Source organism: Nyctibius grandis, chromosome 7 (genome assembly GCF_013368605.1).
Source record: "Nyctibius grandis isolate bNycGra1 chromosome 7, bNycGra1.pri, whole genome shotgun sequence".
In the NCBI taxonomy this organism is placed as follows: Eukaryota; Metazoa; Chordata; class Aves; order Nyctibiiformes; family Nyctibiidae; genus Nyctibius; species Nyctibius grandis.
This window is the reverse complement of record NC_090664.1, coordinates 55381191-55404330: the sequence shown is the minus strand read 5'-3', so window position 1 is coordinate 55404330 and position 23140 is coordinate 55381191. Positions and strand designations below refer to the sequence as shown.

The window sequence follows — 23140 nt, the reverse complement described above, 5'->3', positions numbered from 1 at the left end:
TGTTCTGGTTTATAGATTCTGCAACACAAAAAAAAAAGGGTTAATTTGGAGTCAATGGGTGCACTAGGATACCAGAAAATAAGGTTGAAAAAAGATTCTGGGAAGTGGGCACAAGGTCCTGGTATCCTGCTTTGTTTCTAAGTATAATTTAGATAGAGCTTGCTTCCAGGTGAGGGCCTGCCTTGCCTGCCATACAAAGAAAGCAGCTTCCTTTCCCCAACAGCTAGCATCAAATCAAAGGAGCAGTCAGGAGTGGAAAAGTAGAAATTATCTCAGTCTTACAGGTGAGCACCTGAAGAATGGTATAGAAAATGAAATTGTATAGTGTTACAAGGTAAATTAAAAATCAAGAATCATGAACATTTCATGTGTTAACACAACAGATTTTGTTTATTTTTAAACCACCCCAAAATCCAATCATGCTGTATGTACATAGACTATACAGGGGATAGCACATCAAATGTAGACAAGAAAGATAAAATGTATTCTGTTTTATTTTGCTGGTGATTGTCCTTCTCATTTTTTTTTCATTGTACATTTGCTCAATGTGATGAAATGATCCAACCTATATGGATTCCCATGTCAACCCTCTCTCAACTCCCATGTCCACACTGTCTCTCTTAACAGAAGACATCCATCATATTACCTCTGGGGTGTTTGTCTGAATGATAAAGTGTGCAGCTTTTTATGTAGGTTCCTCTGGGCCTCATTTCTTATGTAAAACCGTTTAGTGCAGAACAAGTAAATCAGCATGTATCTGCTTTAACTATATTCTATAGTTAGTAGGTAAGACCAGCTAATGCTTTGGGTTACTCAGGAAATCATAAGTAGCACACACACAAAAACGAAAACAGAGAATAGTCTTCCACATCGTTTAAAGTGTTAATTTTCTTTACGTTTCCAGTGTCATTTATTTTGCTAAGCACTGCTGCAATTCTTTCCACTTGTCTTATGCTCTTATTTTCTTACAAAACAGTATACTAGGCTTTCTGTATAAAACATATATATAACATTTATATATATATATAAAATAACAAAGCAACGACCCCCAAAACGGACTTACACACAGGTATGTATTTGTCCCTCATTAGAAAATATACTATGTGTATATCTATTCATTGTCCCTGAATGTCACAGCACTGGCTATTAGAATGGGGTCAGGAAGAAAGGAGCCTTTTTTTTTTCCTGGTTTGTTTTAAAACATACAGTTAAATTACATAAGATGGACAAAAGCAGAGCAGCCACAGGAACAATAAGATACAGTTTACATGTTGGCACCGTGTTGTTCTTGTTGCTGTTGTTATTACTGCTCTCCAATTTGACTTCTAGTTATTACTTCCCAGGAATTAATATATCTATATATTTTTTTATCATATATTCTCTCCACTCACAATGAGCTGGATGCAGGTTCAGGGAGAATGAAACACTAGAAAACCTATATGGATCCTGGGACTCTGGAGATTCTTGTTCTGCTTAACCTTTCTGGTCCTCTTTCTCAGAGATTATCAGTCATTTAGAAAATTATGGTTAATTCTACACAAGTGATTTTTAGTGTCCTTTCCTTCCAAAAGATGTTTTTGGGCAATGATTTAAGATAGATAGTTTTTCACGTGCACTGCTGGCATTAGATACCAGCCTTCTGTACTTGTATAAATAGTTTTTCCGGTATAAGCCCCCCATAATTGGTACAGATGATAGTTCTCTGTCCTCGATATCTATTCTTTCAGCAAACAGACTGGTCATTTGAACTACTTATCGTTACTGAGTGATGTGCTGGGAGAACCACCCATGCTAAATACACCAGAAAATTTGGTAGTGGCGAGGGAGGGGTTAAATTTCATCCTAATTTATTATTCATCCTATGACTTCTTGGCCTGAAGACTTTGTAATTGAAAAACCCCAGGTATAAAAATGCTATTAAGATTGGGGGCAAAAATTGGAAAACCATACGGAATTAAAAAACAAAGTACTGCTTGCTGGTTTGCAAAGAGTCTATAACACTGATAAAATCTTCGGAAACCAATGTGCTTTTTTTTTTTTTCCTTGTCCTTCTTTATTTTGGCTTCATTTCAACCCGGGAGTTCATATCATCTCCTTCCAGATCATACTCTTCTACTTGGCCGCTGGTCCACACCTTCATGCGGTCAGTCAGGTCGCTGCTTCTGGGAGCCAGGATGAAGTCATAAATGAGAGCAGCGCTTGCTCCTCCAATGATTGGGCCAACCCAGAAGATCTGAAACACAGAGCCAAGCCCAGTTAATACATCAGGTATTACTGCATTTGAAGCTGTTCTGAAAATCTCTGAGGATTTTCACCACAAAATTTACAGTGAAAACATTAAAATTACAGTCTGTCACCTGAATATTTACTTAACTGCATGTCAAAAAAACAGGAATTTCTCACCATGAATTGGCAAGAGACCCAGAGATTAATGACTCTGACTATGTTGTCAAGTTCTGATATTTAAAATTGGCACCTACTGGTAAAACATCTCTGTTACTCCAGATGAATTTGGCAGGGGGGTACAGTCTCTAAAAGCAACAAGGGCATTAAATTCCATCCTCCCACTAACTTTCAGTGGTAGGTGAACTAGATAGTAATACTTAGAGAGGACCTAATTAGAGGCTTAATTTGTTACTAGCTGCTATTTAGCTAGTGATTTGCTGTAATTGTACTAGTCTAATCACTTAAAACAAGTAAAGTTTGGAAGGAGAGGTAATAAAAGTATTTTAGTAGATAGGTTGATTTTATTAGAAATAACAGATGATTTTGAGGGATTTGCAGAGCCAAAGAGTTCATAAGCCTGAAAACACGTTTTCTTTTATTCAGCAATAGCAGTGGTTTAATACGAATTATTACGTCTATCTCCTTCTCTCTACACAGAGGAAAATAATTTTTCTATGCAATTCTGAAAATACTAGGTACAAGCTTAATTACATTACCTTAGTATCCCAACAGCAGTGTTTAAGTGGGAGAGAATGGCAAAATTTCCCCAGTGTCTTCCTTTTGTGTTTTACTGTTTAGATTAAAATGACATCCATATCCAAATTTTTCACAAACTATTGTACTACCACAAAATTTCCATGGCTGCCTATGCAACTGGCTGCCAAAATCATGAGTAGGAGATTTGGAACAAGCTACATTTTTAAATATTCAAGAACACATGCTCATTTAGGGTTTTTATATTAGCCTTTTTTATTGAGCTGTAGTGAAATAAGTAAATTTTGGTGAAGTTCTTCATTTTAACCACATTTAACCACAGGGAATAATCTAAAATTTAGTGTTTTCAGAGCACTTATCCATGAAAGCCCATAATGGATAAGCAATGGATAAGCAGATGCTTAACTTTAACAAGATGAACATTTCATTAGCTTCCAAATATTGGATGATCCATTTCAGTTTATAAACCTGCTTAAGAACCTCCCTAAATTAGATTTTACCAGATTAAGCAGTAGCATTTTACAAACTCAGTTTAAACAATTAATACCCAATACAGGATTCTGTGCAAGGAGGCTTTGAAGTTTAAAATATTTGAAATAAATAAACATAAAGGGAAATAATGAAAGAAAATCTGCTATATTACTTTGAACATACACACTCAGCTTGAGAAGTTCGTGATCTCCTGAGGCGGGTCAAGAGCAAAAGGAGATTGTTTTTGTTAAATGAAATAGAAATGGTAACTCACTGACTTGGTGCTAATAATATGTGTTCATGTGTTTCTGATCTCGTAGATTATGAATATGCAGAGCCTCTTGTAAGCTAAACAAATTTATTCAACTTACCCAGTGATTTTCAAAGTTGTTGGCAATCAGCGCTGAGCCAAAAGATCTGGCTGGGTTAATTCCACAACCAGTGTAATCAATCTAGGAGATGGAAAGAAAACCAATGGTGAGGCATTGATGTGCATGTGGCATCTTCATTACACAGGAGGGCAAGTGACAGCCTGCGGCATTGTTCAGATGCTCACAATAGCTTCATTCATCCCACCCACTTTTCCTCAGAAAAAGGGGGAAAGACTGTTCACCATGTGCCAGTCCTGACCCACCAGGGAAAGAGGTCCTACTGCAGCGACTCCTCCCAGATATGCGACCCCATCACTTATTGCCACAGCCACATGGCCCAAGAAAGAAGCACCATGCATGTTGCAGAGACAAGGTCAATCTCTGAATAGGAAGGAGAAGGAAGAAACTATCATCTGTCCATCATCTTCCCACCTTCACTGGCCAATCTGGAGGTGGGACATTGCAGATATCAACTGCAAGAGGTAAAACTTACAGCAAGAAGATGTCCCAAGGCAACGGAGAGACCAATGGCCAAAGGTGCTGATCCCGAGACATCATTCCTTCTCCGGTCTGTGGTGGCAAGGACACACAACACCAGCTGGAAGGTAGCAATGATTTCGATACCTAGTCCTTGACCTGCATTGATTCCCTCTGAAAGCTGCATGGAGACAAGAAGGAAAATGTCACTTGATATTCCTACCTGACTTCAACCAGTACAACAAAGTTTCACAGGATCTGGTGTCTCAAATGGAAAATGCAGACCTGCACAGCTATTTATCTCCTCAGGGAACAGAAATCCATTTTGAAACACTCACTGCTGTACTCAAGTCTAGGTGCAACCAGCTTTTGTTGGTGATATAACATGGTTGCATGCTTGCTGCATCCAGCCAAAATGAACGATCAACCACTAGAAACAATGAGAAGGTAACGGGTCTATGTATGAGAAACAAATGAGCCAGAGATTTGCCTTCAATAGAGTTTACCCATAGAAGTGAACGGGGGTGCCTTGAGACATTTATTAATTGCTTCTGAGAATGAGGATGCTGTGGTCATGTTAAACATTGCTCAGTTTGCCTTCAGCAACAATTGCTAAGCAAACAGGGGCAGGAGGAGGAATGGACAAATAGACAGTAAGAAAGGTGTATAGCTCTGGGTAGCTTGAAAGTACCTGTCTCTGCTACTGACAAGTCTCATGAATCTTCTCTTCTCCCACTACTACTTGTTTTCTGTAATTCAATATGAACTCTTCAAAACTAGGACTTCATGTGGACAAAGTCCTGCAAAATGCTGGCCCCATGGGCAGATTTCCACATTAATATTGACACCTATACTGTGTTTCAATTGCCTGAAAATATGCCTCTAATGACACTTGAAATACCCTGAGATATCCACGGTATTCATGGGGGACTGGTAGATGTGACACAAGCCCTACAGAAGACCAAAGGTATCTAAAATGTCTCTAGATGTCAATGTTTAGGCAATGTATCTCTAACTTGGATAGGTAATGAATGTGGTTAATGGAGATGAGATCCATTCAGCTGATGAAATGTAGGTGATCATTTGAGAGTCAACTGAATAGTTCTGTCTTTTATTTTGTATTCACTAGACCTCATTTGACTACAACAAAAGCTTAGACACTTAACTCACATGTTGACTAATTTTAGGTGTCTTAGACTCAAACTGAATCTCATTCAACTTCTTTGGGAGACATAAAAAACCATTCACAATTCAGGAATCCTAAGGGGCTGGTGGGGGAAGTATTTCAATTTCCTTCTGAAATAAAGCAGATTCTCTAGAAAAACTCACACTGGCAGATGTAGATATTCCAACGGTATTATTCATCATGAAATCAGTAGAGTTTCTTATTAATGTAAATGCTGTAGAAAATATTGAAACCACAGTAATTTAGGTACGATGTGGCTCTGAGAAACCTGGTCTAGTGGAAGGTGTCCCTGCCAATGGCAAGGGGGTTGGAACTAGATTATCTTTAAGGTCCCTTCCAACCCAAACCATTCTATGATTCTATGATTATACAGTAGAAATGCTGTCATATTTCAGGATTACTGTTAGAAACTTGTGCTTAACAAGAAACCATGGAGCTAAACTGTTCAGTGTTATAATAAGTTTTGAATTCTGATTCTAATTACTATATTCAGTGGTATCTTAGTTAAGACAAGACAAGCCTGTATCTGAGCTGAATAACTTGGTGTTAATCAGAAATAACTACATTGCGCAGATAGGATGAAACATGAGCTTGGACACAGGCCAGAGAAACCGAGAATGCGAGTGACTCAGAGTAGGAAGAAAACTCTGCAAAACTTAAGCTCAAGAATAGTTCTATTAGTAGGTTATCCCATCTGTCATAGACTCCGCATTAAAAATTGCTAGGTCATACATGGCAAAAACGTAATTAAATGTTATTGTGACCTGTCCAGAACAATGAACTATGAGAAATCATGCTTTAAACCTTTTTTGTGGTTTTATGCCTTAATTTCCCCAAAGCTAATATTTGAACAACCTTAAAACTTAAAGCTGTTTAGCTGAACTCTTTCACTTTCCACCTTTGCTATTCACTTTTCTTGTTTCTCCTCTGTAACAAAGCAGCATAATATCAAATTCCTAAGCACTGAAAAAAAATCATCTGAGTCTTCAGCCAGCATGAATCTGATTAGCTACATTAGAAACAGTGAAAATATATTGATTTCTAAGACACGTCGATCTGAAACATTAATAATATATTTTTATATCTTGTTCTTTAATATATAGGACTGATATCCTTTGAGTTAGAAGAATTTTATCCACAGATAGAAGGGAATTCTGGTTGAAATGGTGGTCATTTTGGTTTCTTCAGCATCCATAGAGTAGAAACTAAAATGAGTTAGTGAAACCTTCAGCATTAATAGGACTTACGTGTGAGAAATACAAGTCTGACATAAATATATACAGATGAGCTGGCAGTGAAAATGACATGACCATAAATTCATACTGAATGCCTGATATATCACTAAATTAATATTCAATTACTTTTGTCATCCCCTTTTAAAAATAATCACTTCTTTTTGCTGCAGAGACAGTGGGATTTGTGGCTCTCAACAAATTAGGCTTCAAATGCATCCCATTGATATCAGCAGTAATAGTATCACTTTACGAATGTGGACTATGGACTCTCTGGAAAAACCTATCTCACATTTGGAAGGCCAAATGGTCAAACTTGCCAAATGGCAAGTGTATCGGCAAATAAGTGAGTGATATGCATATGCCCAAAAGTGGATAAGAAATGAAATTCTCTTCTATCATAATACAACTGTTAAACCCCAGATAATCCAGATCTGAGATCTGACTCATTGATGTTAGTATTTGACAAAGCCTTGGCATTTCAAACGATTAAACACTGACCTACCATTAGTCTTTCCCTTCGTTTGAAGGGAAAGAAAAAAGAAAATAAGAGCAAAATTATGCTTTTAAAACCTGTGATAATTCTTATCTTTGAGAGGCGGAAATTATATTCTTCCTTTCCCTCCAGGAAAACACATCCTACAGCTGACGTGACTTGAGGTCATTCTCTCTGTTAATCAACACTTATTGATGGGCTGTGTGGAATCAAAGAAAACCTGGAAATATCATAGGAAACCTTTTGCTTTCCTCTAGCATGTAATTTTACGCAGCCTGCCAGGGGCGTAAGATTCCACTGTGAGAGCAGGGACTCTGGGCCATGTTCCAAAATGAGGCAAACCAAGGCAAACCTTGGATGTTCTGCTTTGCTGTGGTCTGTGGAGCCGCAGCATATAAGTGTAGTATCACAGACGTTCATTATTTACCTACTCGTCAGAGCTATAGTGTCACTACGGCAGCAGTCTGGACCATCCAAGGTACAGCAACACATGAAACAACATGAATCTTCACCGCCCTAACCACATCCCAGCCAAAGCATAACATGGGTAGTAGGAAGGTGCATTTCCTAGTATCAGGTTAAAATGTATGTATATATATGTGTGTGTGTTTATATTTATATAACCCTTGGTCACAGTGGATTTGCAAGCGTTACCCAGCTAGCAATGCAATATGAAACATTTTGCACCTTTTGAATGTACTGTTTTACGTTCTTGACAGAAGTAGGTAGGTGTAACCAACATGAGTTTGTCACCCTTTCGTTCTAGTTTCCATATGTTATTAAGTATTTTTAATTAAAGATTGAATTTTTGTAGGACACATGACTCCAGAAGCTTCAGGGCTGTCTAAAGCTTAATCTGAATCTGGTAGGAAGTAGTACTACACCTTATAAAGACCTGACTACCTGAGGCTGCCAATAAATGAGGCTGCGGCATTCCTCAGGGGTCGGGATTGGGACCGGTCCTGTTTAACATCTTTGTCGGCGACACGGACAGTGGGATTGAGTGCGCCCTCAGCAAGTTTGCCGACGACACCAAGCTGTGCGGTGTGGCCGACACGCTGGAGGGAAGGGATGCCATCCAGAGGGACCCTGACAGGCTTGAGAGCTGGGCTTGTGCAAACCGCATGAAGTTCAACAAGGCCAAGTGCAAGGTCCCTTGGACCTTGAGATGGATTGAGAGCAGCCCTGAGGAGAAGGACTTGGAGGTGATGGTTGATGAGGAGCTCACCATGAGCCGGTAATGTGCGCTTGCAGCCCAGAAAGCCAACCATATCCTGGGCTGTATCCCCAGCAGCATGGCCAGCAGGTCGAGGGAGGCGATTCTGCCCCTCTGCCCCGCTCTCGTGAGACCCCACCTGGAGTACTGCATCCAGCTCTGAGGCCCTCAACATAAGAAGGACATGGAGCTGTTGGAGCGAGTCCAGAGGAGGCCACAAAGATGATCAGAGGGCTGGAGCACCTCTGCTATGAAGACAGGCTGAGAGAGTTGGGGGTCTTCAGCCTGGAGAAGAGAAGGCCCCGGGGAGACCTTCTAGCAGCCTTCCAGTACCTGAAGGGGCTACAGGAAAGCGGGAGAGGGGCTTTTTACAAGGGCATGGAGTGATAGGATGAGGGGGAATGGTTTTAGACTGAAAGAGGGTAGATTTAGATTAGATATTAGGAAGAAATTCTTTACTGTGAGGGTGGTGAGACACTGGCCCAGGTTGCCCAGAGAAGCTGTTGCTGTCCCCTCCCTGGCAGTGTTCAAGGCTAGGTTGGATGGGGCTGTGAGCAACCTGGTCTAGTGGAAGGTGTCCCTGCCCATGGCAGGGGGGTTGGAACTAGATGATCTTTAAGGTCCCTTCCAACCCAAACCATTCTATGATTCTAGGAAAACAAAGGCAAAAATCAACCACTGGTCTTAACATCCAGCATGCTGCTACTGAAAATATCCAGAATATAAGATGACCATATCTCTGGTTCTTAAATAGATAGAATAATGCCTTGAAACATAAGACACAGTCACCTCTGCTGTAGTGTTGGGGTGAAGGGGTCCTTTTCCAGTGACCTGTGCCCACACTGCAATGACTTTCTGTCCCTGCATTTGTAGGCTGCTTACCTGCAGTCACAACAAGGTGTGTGTGCAGTGTATGTGGGCTGACACTGCATTTGCCCTTGATGTATCTGCTGGGAAAACTCTGACCTCTTCTCATCTCAATCCAATAGCTCTCACATGATCTGCATTTTAGGTGATGCTCATTAAGGCAACAGAAGAAATGTCAGGGGGCAGGGAATAGCACGGTAACTCCCTAAGCTTTTCATGCTTCAGACTTGTGAGACTTGAAGAGTGGATTCACTGGTTTAAGGAATCAAATATGCTCTAAGGGATTAAAATGAAACACACAAGCCCACATTCATCTCCAGCAGTTTCCCACACCATAGAAATCAATCCAGACTGCTCCTCCTTTTTTGTTCACATGAACTGTTCCACTAAAGTTCATTTCTAAGTCACTATTTTAACAGGAAAGGCAGCAGAAACACACCCAAGAAATGGGTTACATCATTGGCAAGATCTGAGAGTTATATGTAGACACATACATCTGATCAGCTGAATCAACCTTAGCTGCATTAGCTTGCACTGAGTAATTCCCCCTTGACTGTAATAGCACCCAGACGACAAGCAGAAGCTTACATGTAGACACCCCAAGTGAAGTGCATCCTTCTGTGAGTTGAATTCCACCATTAATATTTTCACTGTGAATCTGAACAAGTTCGTGGAAGAAAAATCCCCTGGAATTCAGTAAATTTATAGAAATCACATCTCATTCAGAAATCTCCTGAGCTGCAACTGGTTGGAACCTAAGGAAGCACTTATGGCATGTTGGAGCTCTCTGCTTTGCATTACCAGACATGGGATGAGGTACAATACCAGTTCCCCATTCAACGATTGGCTTTATCTGGTAATGCTACTGCTGCTCCTGAGCAACCTGGCTTGAATTCAGTGCTGACTCTGCTTTGACAAGAGATTGGACTAGTGACCTCCTAAGCTCCCTTCCAAGCTGAATTATCATATTCATATAAGGGACCTTGGTTCTTTGGAAAGGTTCTTCCTGTGGGAAGGTCTGGGACAGAATTGCCTCGATGCTGGTCTGGCTCGGCTGAGTTAATGTCTAGAAACAGCTGGTGACATATGCAGATAGTGGAGCCATAGCTGGTGGATCAATCACTGTGAAGGCTCTGCATAGATATATTCCATATTGGTGAGTAAGTCAAGAGACGTGTAAAATAAACAGATGAGGACTGTTAAACCTGAAGGCAAAATTAATGGAAAATCATTATCTAGTCATGACTGTGAAAGTAGCTATTTGAGATGAACTCTCCCTTTTTGGTCTTAGGAAATGGGTAGCGGTTGCATTGCTTCCATTTCTCCACAACATCAGACAGGAGACGGGAACTAAAGCAGCTTTTTTCTCAGAAGTGCCCTTAACTGCCATGTTTAGCTGACTGACTTCCACAGTTTCAAGCAATAATTTGGGCAAATTAATGGTATGTTTTCTTTCCTTTGGGTTTTTTTTTTTTGGTTTTTTTTTTTTTTTTTAGGAGCAGGATATTTATTAGTTGTCTGCCTTCAGAAGAGAAATGGGGACAGGAAATTAAACTGGCCCAAGGTAAACCCGACTGTGTACTTTTCTAGTGGCTTCATATTTTTCTCATTAGGAGTAAAACTATATCAAACTCAAACCTGTTTCCCGTTATATGGATAAGACAGTTTGTTATGTAAGGTGGTTTCATCACGTGTACTATGCTCCATCTCATCCGACAAACCTGTAACCATGGACTGAATCTCCTAGGGTCCAGCTTACTTTCATATAATGGGGATTAGTTTCTCATTTTTCCTGAAAAATTATAGGCCTCTGGAAATGTACAAGTCTATTTTTCAGTAGGGGAATGTCAGCTTTCTCCATTCTTATGAAACACTTCACTGCAAGCCACGCTGGCTGATGTATTTTAGAGAGAGAAAAGTTGAGCCACAGCAATTTAGTGACACATATAACATTGCTGATGGCTGGGACTTCTCTTTGCATATCCCAGCCATCCCCTAGGGAAGGCAGCTTTGCAGAACCCCAGCAATAGCCTGGCTGGCACATAAAAAGAAACATGTTGTGGGCTGACTACAGATGTATTACCTTTTAATAAAGTGTTTTTAATATTCATGTTGGGAGAACTATGTTCTCCTGTCCACACAAAATCTAGCATTTTAGGGAGCTGTGCTGCAATAAATGATATCTTTGTACCAGACAGACCTCTTTTCTTGTGTGTTGAATTCAAATAAACAGCTAGTAACTTGCACCAGACCTGCTGTTTTCAGCATTCCAAATTATCAGCTTATGTCTGCCATGGCAGACCTTTCTCTTAAAGGAAGACTTTTAGCATTTTATTCAAGCAAATTCTCACTGTCTTGCTGCATTTTCTTCCTGCAGCTTAAACTTTCCCTTCTTTGATTTTCCTTATTTTTCTTAATAAGGAAAACTCTTCACAGCAGTTTAAATTGTTCATGCTCTCTTCTTCATCCTCACGCTGGAAATATTAATTATGCTGCTTTATACCAACTAGCTATCATTTAAATGTTTAGCTAGGCAAAGTTCTTTAAAGTAACGTTCTTCAAATGTAATCTTAGAAATTAATCTTCCTACTTCCCTCAAAACCATCTTACACTGTCTGGCCTGTCATTTTGTCTGACTCTTCTCATTCTTTCAGCTCCAACTCTGTCATGAAAATAACTTGATAACTACCTTTCTTCTGCTGCAAATCTGTCCCAGTTCTCCATAGCTATAAACCTTCCTTTAATTCACAGCCAAAATGTATTCAGAGACTTTATCCCCAGTTATTGAACTACAGTTATTCTCTTCTGTCCTTGCTATTGAACAGTATCACTCCAAAATGGATGTTTCTATACCCATTATTCAAGTGTTACAGATTCAGAGAGTACAAAAGTCTCATTTCTTTAGTAAGTAGAGACAGGCAAAGATCTAAAGAGTTTCACTTAAAATTATACAACAGGAGCACTCAGAAGAAGCTGCTTATGAGGCTAAGAATTAGCTTTGGATTGTATCCTAGATCAACAATAGAAGCGTTCAGCAGAACCTAGGGACAAAACATATTGTCCTCTGCTAGATTACCCTTCCTATAAATACAGCCTTAAGAGCTCTGAAGGGGACTCATTCTATTCCCAAAGCAGAAATCATATTTTCCATTCTTTGGACAGCAGACACCCTCCAGGAACAAGACTAACCTCCCTCCTCCCACCCTGTCTTCAGGCTGATGAGAAACTAGCCAGAGCTTTGTGTTGCAGCAGCCCGGTATGACATAAAGAGAAGAGTGGTTGTTTAATTTATATTAAACCAGAGCACATAAAGTTTACATGTGAGGCCAGTGACAGACAGCAAAAATCAATTTCTCTATAGGATTTCCATTCAGCACAGCTAGTTAGAGAGAGATCATTTACACTTTTACTTTCTGATGTGCCTCTGGGAAAGTTGCTTTGGGGAAACAAGTCTTGCTGCTGAGAAATAAACAACTTCTATTCAGAGGATGAGGAATGGTGATTTGTTGGGGTTTTGTTTTTTTTTTTACCCATCAAAAACCAAGAAATAGTTCATTTTCTGTAACACTTTTGAAGCACTCATTTATACCACGGAGCTATTTATGATCTCCTGTATTGTCAGCCCAGAAGGAGATGGTACTTCAATGGGGAATTTTGGGCATATATGAGTTTTGAGCCTAATAAAATCTTCCTTTCTGTGTTGTTACTGGAATAACTAGCTGGATTTGCACAAACATCACAGTATGGTTGTTGGCAATTGCACCAAAGCGATATTCATTTTATACTTCTAGACAAACACTCCAGCAAACCTGTGAAGTTTTCAAACTTTCCAAGTCTGAGGTAGTTCATACAGTCTTGTCCAAAGCATTGAAGATTTGGCATTTCCGTGGAGTTAAAAACCAGCTCTGAACACGTGCAATGGATTTCAGGAATTATGGGAACAATTCCAGCTCCTTCATTTCTCCACCTTGTTCAGCAAGCAAGAAGTCATAGCAAAGGAAGGAAAAGGGGCTAAACCTGACTTTATTCATTCCCCAGTTGAAATACAGTCACCATTAACTTCAGGAGAAGTTGTGTGTATATGTGTAAGGAAACATGTGCCACAGTTCTGCTTTGAAAGCATTCATTGACTTCACTTGGCACAGAATTAGTGTCAAGAACAGGAAAGGTTTGGTTTTCTGTGGTACCTGGATTCCCTCTCCAGGATGCACGGGGCTCTACCAGGAAAGTACACAGCAGATTTCTTTGCTCCTTTCTGGTCCATGAATGCCAAAAGAGAAACCCCTTGCAGAGATTTCAGGATGCATTTTTGCCCTCCTGCTGTTTATAGAGTTTCCTCCAGGATGCCTGTCAGGCCCTGTATATTTGATTTAACAGATTAAGGTTGTGCCTTGGCCTCAGATTTCATTGACTTCAGTGGAGCTGCAGCAGTTAAGCACTAGCACTAGCTTTGGCTCTGGATGCCAGAAAGAGGAGTACTTTCCCATCAGGTTGCACGTTAATATATACACAGGACCACATATCACTCCTAGCCAGGCCAGAAAAAACTCCAGGAGGCATTCACTTGCTCTATGACATTGGTATTAACATTACTCTGGAGGTACCTAGGAGCACAGCCACAGACCATGACATCTCATTGTGCCAGGTACCGTATCAGCCCACGTGAAAAGGGTGCCTCTGTCTCTGCGTATTTGTAATAAAAGAGACAACAGTTTAAAGACAGGGAAATACAGAAACTGAGAAATGCAGACACATAACATACAGACAGTTTGCTGTCTATGAAGTTGAGCACAAGCATAATAGTTTGGACTGGTTTCCCTAACTCCGGAATGGCAATTTTTCTAAGAATGAATATTTCTTTGATATTTTCAATTGTGATACCAGGTAAAGACCTCTCTGTTATTGAATTCTCTCAATTAAACTAGAGAATGGATAAATAAGCAAAAATGTACTACTGCTCTAAAGAAAACAGGCAATTTCCTCTTGAGACAAACAGGAAATTTTTTAAGGGCTATTTTTTCTTCCTTTAGTACTTGTGATGTGGTTTAGTATCCTTGCTTTAAAAATGCTTCTTTTGAAGGTAGCTATATACAGTCCAGATAGTGACATTTTTTTAGGATTCTCTGATTAAAGAAATGCTATTCTCAATTCACCTCAAGGTTCAAATTATCTGCTGAAGTACACAAGCCCTGTTACAATAAATTATGTGTTATTTTTACCATTGCATCAATTTAACCATAAGAGATCCATAATATTCATTCTCATGTCTGCTGTGGAAATTTCCATTTGTTCTCAAGACTGTTGTTCTTGCCATATCAGATCTTGATTTAAACTTGACAACTAATAGATTTTTTTGTTTAAAATTTATAGTTAATTTAAATTTGGAAATGAAATTTGGGGCTACCTCATCTGAAGAGTCTTTCTATCTATCAATCTGTCTCTGGTGTATGAGTGTGTGTGGAGGTGTGTATACACATACGCACAAAATATCCAAATACATATGGCATAGTACATAGAATGCTAAGGAAAGGAAAACAATTTTAACTGTTTATTCATCAGTCAGGAAGGGCGGCAGCAACATGAATTTCCTTATATTTCTTACTTAACCCTATTTAGTTTGACTGCTGGTCAAACAGAAAAAAATTGTTCTTGAAAAAATCCCAGCATGATTCCATTTGAATTGCAATATTAACCAACCTACAAAATTAATAATTTTTTTTATAGGTCTATTGCAACTTATTTTTTTACAGCCCTCTGTGCACTCCTTTCATCAATTTCTATCATTTCTATTTAAAGAGGACCTTTAACCTGAGGCTTGCAGAGCATTTGTCAGACGATGCACCAGTCATCCTTGGATCCTCTGGATGTGAACCCAGTTCATGGTATAAAACCCACTTGAACCACTCTGTTGTAGCACCAAAAGACTGGCCCACAGCTGGGTGATCACTGAGGGCCTTGTCTTGTGCCAGAAATGGCCACGCTGCTGCACGCTTGAGTGCTCTCCATCAAAGGCTCAGGGTGTGGCTATATGATTATGGAGCAGAAGCACTAAGCAAATCTTCATAGAAATGGAAATAAGAAATAACTTCTGAGACCTGAGATAAGGGTTAGAGCTACAAGCCCTGTTATCCCCAAATGTTCTGGAGGATGGGCGATAACCATCAGGTTTACATCTCAGCCCAGATGTTTCTGCTGCCACTGTGTGAACACCTTAGAAAACAGCCAAGACTATGGCCAGTTTTGAGCAGGTGCCTTTCCTGTGTTCCACCTCCCCGGCTTGGTGCAATTCAATACAATGCTGGCATGGCATAAAAGACCGCTGCTGCAAGATTGAAATTGAATAATGAGCTATTGTTGTGGCACTCTTTGTTAAGAAATAAAAATCATGGACTAATCTCATGTACAGGAACCATTTTGCTCACTCTAAAAATGCAGCGATTTCTGGTCCCTTGTAAAAGCTCGAGTGCTTAAGCACGCAGATGTCCCAGCACAGGCAAGGTCGGCAGAAGAAGCCTACATTGGACTGAGAACAGGGAGGGCAGAGGGCAGTGACAAGGAGAATGCAGCTGACTGTATTCAAACTTGAGAAAAGTGCAGTATATAAACTGCGTTGAGAAAAGGCATCCAAGGATTTTCAGCAAGCGCTAGAGGTCAGGAACTCAGCTGCATGTCTCGTCCATCCAGCGGCACCTCTGGAACAGCAATTTTCCATACTGACTCAGAGGAAAAGCAGCACCACTTACTCAATTGTCCACTTACACTGTCAAGCTCTCAGTTTATTTTGGAAGTTCTTCCAACTCAACCCGACTTTGTTTAATTTGAGGTTGGAGGAGAGCAGACTCATAGCTTGCAGGCACAGAGAGGGAAATCACAAGATAAACACTGAGTCATCAAGGCCAACCAAGCAACTCCCGCTCCCCATGGTCAGAGAGCCACCACTGGTGCACTGGTTTGGACCAAATGAGGGGAGTCTTGTGATTCCTGTCCATGATCCACTCTGAGGCAACTTTCTAAAGGATGGGAAGTATTCGGTGAGACATATCAGGATAAAAACATCAGTACTGAGCCACACGCACCATTAAAAGGTGTTGCAGGTCTCAACTTTATGAAAGGGAACTCCTGGTGCAGGGACAATTTCATGTTTGCACTAGAGGTCTTTGTGCCTTGGAAATTTGTTGGGAGACATATCACCAGCATTGGTGTCCTACAGATAAGATGATACAACTGCAGAGGTTAAGTATCCACACATCGTATGCCCCATCCTATGCTCCAGTCTCATGGAGACAAGAGATTGTCCAGCCTTCAGCTTTCCCAAGTAGCAGAATAAGGCTGAAGCTGGGAGACATGTGTGCAGCAGAGAAACAAAAACCTAGCTCCAACACAGGGGTTCAAAGCTTCTCTGGTGCTGCTGGACCATGATCCAGCTAAGTGGGATAACTTATGGAAAGGGGACTCATTCTTCAGTGTGACGTTGGAGAGGGTGGAAGGTGTCTCAAAGTAGCAGATACTGCCTTGGGAAGAAGAAACAAGGACAGCAAAGGATTCCTTTCTCCTCGTCTTTGAGAAAGAATTTGGAGTTGGCCACTGGGTGTTTATCACCAAAGGGCATTGCACCTTTATGTGCACCAATTCTTCTCCCACAGCTGATCCATTTTGGGGACACAGCCTGTCTTAAGAAAATGCTCCAGACCTCTGAATCCACTGACTACAGCTCTCTTCTGGCTTTTCCAGAAAGTTCTTCAGTTACACAAACAACATTTATCAGTCCACTGAGTGTTTTTTAACATCAGGTCCTTCTATTTGTTATTCTTGGTTGTTTTTCTTTTCTTTTTATCTACCCTGAGCAACACAACATTCAGGTCTGTTTTCCTTGCCTACAGTTTTTGATCCATTTGTAACTTTAAAAAAATTTTTTTTTATAAACTTCAAGGTAGAGTTTTCAAATAGTTTTCAAATTATAACCCCGAGACTTAGGGTTCACATTTCCTGGCACTCTAATCAGTATGCCAAAATACAGAAATAATGAAATTGTAAAGCAGTGTCTGCATTCTCACAAACTTTTATTATTTTCACAAAAAAAAAAATATTAAAAAAACCCTGAGCTAAAGATCTTTTCTCAGCATGTTTATAAAAGCTTGATAAAAATTCTCAAGGTAATCATTGCTGAACGGCAAATATTGTGTTGCCTTACAGTACAGAAGTCACCTCTCACCCGCCTTTCCTGCTGGAGCTCTTTGTTGGTCATTAACTGCCCATGATGAATAGTTTCTTCCATTACCCAAACTACAGATCTGTCCTCACTAGACAACAGCCAGCTATGCTGGCAGATGAGTGCATTTTGGATTAGGTATTCTCTATTCTTATGGTTTTACCTAATGGAAATCTGTAATATGTAGTGATCCAATTGCCAAAAAAAGATACAAGATGATGTAAGGAAAAATATTTGAATTTTTAGAACAACAAACACACTGCATACTCTCAGCTTTTACTGTTCTCGGAGTTTTTACTTTGGCACCCACACCACTACTAAGATATATGGGAAGTTAAGTGTCTTAAAAGGATTCAGTAATCTAAATACCTCTCTGAATATTGTCCAGAATGTCTTATTTGGAACCAGCCAAAGTAACTAAAAATATTTCCACTGACTTCAGTAAAGTTTGGATCAAACTCTTCATATGTGACTGACAGACCTTAATAGCGAACATGTTAAAGGAGCATCCTGCTTTTTCATTCTCCCTTCCTTCTCTTCAACCTTGCACCTTCCAGGACTGTTTTTTGTACTTCATTTGCTTGTGTTTCCCTTTTTCCCTTTGGGCAATGAGAGAGGCACAGATTCATCCCCCTTTATTTTGGGTACTTAACAGAGATTCCCAAGCCTGGAGCCTCATCATGCCAAGGAAGTACTTGCTGTCTTTGGAGGACAATTCAAAGGATCTAAGGGATGAAGTACCTCTCTTTGTCTCTCCTTCTCTGTGGACTAGAGAGGAACCTAGGAAAATGGGTTCCTCACTTGGCCCATCAGTGAAGGACCTACAGCTGGGCAGGATAAATCTAAGTTCAATCCCACCCAGTATCCACTGGGGACACTGTACGGCCACTGACTAAATTAAACTGCTTCCACCACATTTTTCCTGTAAAAGACATCCCTCCAAGAGCACGAGAGGGTCAGAACAGAGGACACAGTCATGCACATCCAAGCCCTCTTCCCAACCTTGTCAAGCAAACAGCACTCCCTTTCTTTCTGTTCTTTTCTCAATAGTGAATCTATACCTCATTTTCCACAGAAAGGGCAGGAAGACAAAGCAGCTGGCAGGGATGCCAGCTCTGTCCCTTCCCTCCTTGTTCTCAGGTTAAAGAACATGACATAAAAGCAACTTCTGTGGTTTCTCCTTATCGTCTATTTGCTGAAGGAGGCAGCGTGCTCTTGGTGCTGGGCTGTGGTTTCAGGATATGCCGCATTGTGATCGGCTCTGCACAAGGACAGCCGTTCTGCCGTTCTCCCCTGTGCTGGGCTCAGACCCAGTTCCCCCCTCAGCCCTCACCTCCCCTCCCCAGACAGTCCCAGCTTGTCAGTGGGAAATGAATGGATTTGCTTTCCCCGCTAGTTCTTTCTTGCAAGGGAGAAGAACAGCTGCTGCCTTCCTCATCCCTTGGGAGGTCTCCTCACTGCTCCTCTAGCCAGAACATTTATAACTGGATGTGAAAGAGAAAATAAAAAATGAAAATTTTGAGTATTTTGCAATGGCAAGCACTGAGACCAGGGGTTTTTACAGTGTTTAGGAACCATTTTATACATTAATTAATACACAGAAAGAGTTGCCAGATTTGTAAAATTGGCATGATGGAGACTTACACTATCTGGTTTTGCCTATTGTGTATTTTATGGTCTTGAAAACAATATATTTGATTGTATTCCAGAGGTGTTCCTGGAGGGGGGAACAAGGCTTCTACCCTAAGATTCAATTTTTGAGATTCACGTAGTAGTCTCCTAAGCTTACCAAAATCAGTGACTCCACTGATTTTTCCTGATCTTTCCTGATCTTTTCTTCTGTCCCCATAGGCTCTTCTCTTCTGAGATGCCCTTGTGCAGAGCTCTGAATTATATCTTTGTAGCTTGGAGTGTTACTGACTGAGGAGCAAAAAGAGTTTGGGGTGATTATCTACCCCCTCCCTTTACAAATGGACAGTTTCAGGGCTTTTGGATAGAGGAAGGAGCCAGCCACCAGCATTTTGTGGCAAACAAAAGGGGAAGACCAAATGTAAGTGCTACTGAAACCAGACCTCCCATGTTTAATGGCAGTTGGACCTCTCGAGGAAACCACTTGGGCGGATACCCTGTCCCATGCGGTTGAGCAGTTCCCTTTGCCAGTGGTTTCAGAGGAAAAGATCACATATCACACACACAGCCAGAGCCTTCTGGAGTTAATAAAATGATTCACTCTTCTTCCCCAAAATATTTTGGATTAACCCATCAAAATTTCCGAAACGGTGGCATGATGGAATACCTGCGGGCACCAGGCTCGAGGGAGGTAAGCAACCAACCCACAGAGTAACATAAGGGTGGATGATACTAAGCTGCTCAGGAAACACCTTCTTAATATCAGATTTTATTATGTTTTCAAAAACTGCCTCATTTACTGAATTAACTGTAATGCCACAGCATGCAAAACACATATTACTTGTTAATTTAAATTTTTGGATCCTTTCTTCTCCTTTTGCCTAAACGATTTCTGAAAGGGTGTTGCATTTTCAGCTTTAAGTCCAAAATATCTCTGTGACTTCAAATAGGCATAAGATTTCAAATTAGCTCAAGTTTCAAACTGCAGTCAGGAATATTCTGTAAGAAAGGGGCTATAGAAAAGATGTAAAATAATTGTTCTTAACAGAATCAGGTGAAATAAGTGACTAGAAGGCAATTTCCATTTATAGTGCCCTGTGTACTGTAATAGCTGTAGCACTGCCACTGACAGTGGGATGATTTCAGGTTTAAGAGTGTATCTATCCTTTTCTCCTGGTATAGTACAACAATAGTAAAATGACAACATATTGAGGAGGAGGAGTTGTGGCCAGGCAGTTTTTATGCAGCATGATGGTCAATAGCTGTAAGCATCTGGCTGGGAGAGGGCTGAAACCTGCACCCCTGTTAAATGTAGCTGCCTCACATCTTTCTCCAGTCTACACCTGAGAATTCATAGGGGCTTTTTTCCATTTTTGCACAGCAAAAGGAGAAACACACAGAAAATGCAGCTGGGATTCTGTGTGAGGCAGGATCTGAGCACTCTGCCTAATGCAACAGGTAATGCTCACGCCTTTGGTGACAGAGATTCTCTTGCTACACATCTCTCTCGCTGTTCCCATAGGTTTTCACTGCAGTCATCATCAGGTTACACAAACCATTAATTAGGTATTGAAAAAGAGTCACAATCACAGAAGCAAAAACGTCTGTGTATGCACATTAATCAGCATGTTACCTGAGAGCTTCAGAACCACGAAAGGGATCATGCAACTGCCAGTGATTTCAATGTTAATTTGGTGTCAAAAGGCACCTTTCAGCAACTTGGGTGTACAAAACTGAACATAAGCAAAACTCATCATCACCATAATGTCCTAAAGGTCTGCAATGGGGGTGGGGAGGAAGGACCATCCTTATGACATAGATGCATCCTGGTATCAGTCAGGACTGGATCCCTTGCTACAATAAGCAGTTAGCTGCCTGAGGTCACCATCACCACCACCACCACCCCCCTTTCCCCCCCCCCCGCCACAACTTTAGTAGATTACAGGTGTTACATTTCTACTCAAAAAAAAAAAAAAGGAGGAATTAAAAGTTTCTACTTACCGCGTTGAGCCCCAGGAGGTTGTTTGGGAGAGAGGAGGTGACTCCTGACAGAATAGCTGTGGCCACCACTGCCCCCAGGCACTGGGCAATGATGTACATGAGCGCCTTGAAGATGCTGATCTGGCAGCTCAGCAGGAGGCCCAGGGTCACAGCTGGGTTCAGGTGTGCACCGCTGATGTGGCCCACGCTTTGTGCCATGGTAGCGATGGATAACCCAAAAGCCAGCGAAACCTTCACGTTGTCCTGAGACCTTGTTGATGTTTTGTTGCCCACCACTGGGAAACTAAAACCCAGAGCCGAGCCAATGCTGATAAAAATAAAAAGGCTCATGGCAAGGAACTCAGCCACCACTGCCCTCCAGAACATTTTCTTTTTGAATTCACTAGCCATCTTTCTTCTCTCTCTCTCTCCCCTCCTCACTGTCCCTTCTCCCTCTCTCCCTTCCTTTGCCTGATATTTTTCCTTTGAGGTCTGTAGAGAAATCTGGAGAAAAAATACAGTCCTTGGATTATTTATAGGGCTTTGGGTGGTCTGTAGGAGGGAAGGGGTGTTGCACAAAAGGAGGAAAGAACATCTACATAGATGCTGACTGCTAGATTGATGTAAGACACTGTATGCCTGCCAAAGTTTTTTCTTCCTTTTTTTTTTTTTCCACTCCCTTAACAGCGTTCGATCTCTGCTGCCGTTTTTAAGAGGCTTTTTTAAAATCCTTTGAAAAGTCTTTAGGAGAGCCTCAGGAATTTTACCCTCACTTCTTTAACTCCTGTATCATCATTCAGCACACGGATTGGAGCGAAAGCTTTTACGGGATTTCTGTCTTGAGCTGGACTGAAACAAAAAGCAAAGTTATTTGGTGCTGGCTGGTAAGTTATTCATGCTTAGCTTCACCAGTGGCAGATGACATCCGAAAGTAGTAAATAAAACTGACGACTAAATCCACACTCTAGAGACTTAAGTGCCTCTGTTTCATCTGAAAACAGGTAGAATTGTCTCTTCTGCTGGCTCTGTGGAGACTTGGATTTGTTTCTGATGCTGAGCCTGACGGCTGTACGGACAAACACACGTATTTACACAGGCTCACACGAGCTCGTGTGAGCTGATGAATAGTAGGGATCAGTTCTAACCTCTGTGACCACTGTGTAAATCTGACATAACACTGCGAGGAAGCTGGAAACTTTACATGGATGCAATTTGGACACTAAGGGGCAGATGATTTGGGGGGGCTGGGGGGTTTATTTATTTTTTTTTTTGATTTACTTCATTTCTTCACTTTTTTTCTTTCAAGCACGGAGGTGTCTCAGGGTTTCCCCAGGCTTGCTCTCCCACACTCCTTCTGACCAGCAGGAAAAAAGCCAATTTGGGGGCTTCCTAGCCCACGTCCTGCAGTGAAATTGTATCTCACACCGCCCTGCTGAAGGTCAGCTGTCCTGGCTGTCACCAGGGAGACTGGCTGCTGGTGCTGAGCCACAGGACTGGCCGGAGACGGAGACAGAAGGGGAGAGCGAGGGAGAAGGGAAATTACATGCTTGATTTTGCAGACAAAATGAATGTTCCAGCAAGTGCCAGAATGTCTTTTGGAGCAAAAGGTCTAACTGTCTCTGGTTTTATCACAACAGGATTTGCATACATGCCTCAGATTAACCCCTGTGTTATCAGATCTCTGTGTGCTTTAATGTCTGGTAATACCTTCATCTTTAAATCAGTCAACTCTGACTTCAAACTATGCAAAATGTGATCCAGAGTCAGAAAGTAACTCCCCAGGCACAAGCCTTGAAAGAAGGGTGTTTAAAATCAGCATACTTCTCTGCCTCCTCTTTTTTTCTCCCTCTTTTTACTTTAATGCACTGGTGTCAACTTCTAAATTGTGCTTAAATTAATTCAAGGTTTTTTCACTTGGACAATATTTCAGTACAAAGATAAAATCCATTACACTCCTGGATAGCATTACACCGTCAAGAAGGATTTTTAAAATATATTCGGCTTTCAAAAGATAATTTAAATACAAAGCTGAAGACAGTTTAAATAAAAATCCAGATGTCTGCAGC

General features: G+C 41.0%; 1 protein-coding gene across 1 annotated transcript; it reads right to left on the bottom strand.

Moving 5' to 3' along the window:
* Positions 1-384: 384 nt before the first annotated feature.
* Positions 385-21560, bottom strand: AQP1 (aquaporin 1 (Colton blood group)). The gene is made up of 4 exons (XM_068404615.1): positions 21096-21560; positions 4276-4440; positions 3783-3863; positions 385-2233 (listed from the first exon to the last, which is right to left on the bottom strand). The coding sequence occupies exons 1-4, from the start codon at positions 21483-21485 to the stop codon at positions 2054-2056; spliced, it is 816 nt and encodes a 271-aa protein (XP_068260716.1). The 5' UTR covers positions 21486-21560; the 3' UTR covers positions 385-2053.
* Between the last annotated feature and the right edge of the window lie 1580 nt (positions 21561-23140).

Excerpts from the sequence above, each read along its gene's own strand:
- AQP1 (XM_068404615.1), bottom strand. The coding sequence starts at position 21,485 with ATGGCTAGTGAATTCAAAAAGAAAATGTTCTGGAGGGCAGTGGTGGCT. Across the intron at positions 4,441-21,095 it reads ACCTCCTGGGGCTCAACGCG|CTTTCAGAGGGAATCAATGC; the intron begins GTAAGTAGAAAC and ends GTCTCCATGCAG. Across the intron at positions 2,234-3,782 it reads ACAACTTTGAAAATCACTGG|ATCTTCTGGGTTGGCCCAAT; the intron begins GTAAGTTGAATA and ends TCTGTGTTTCAG.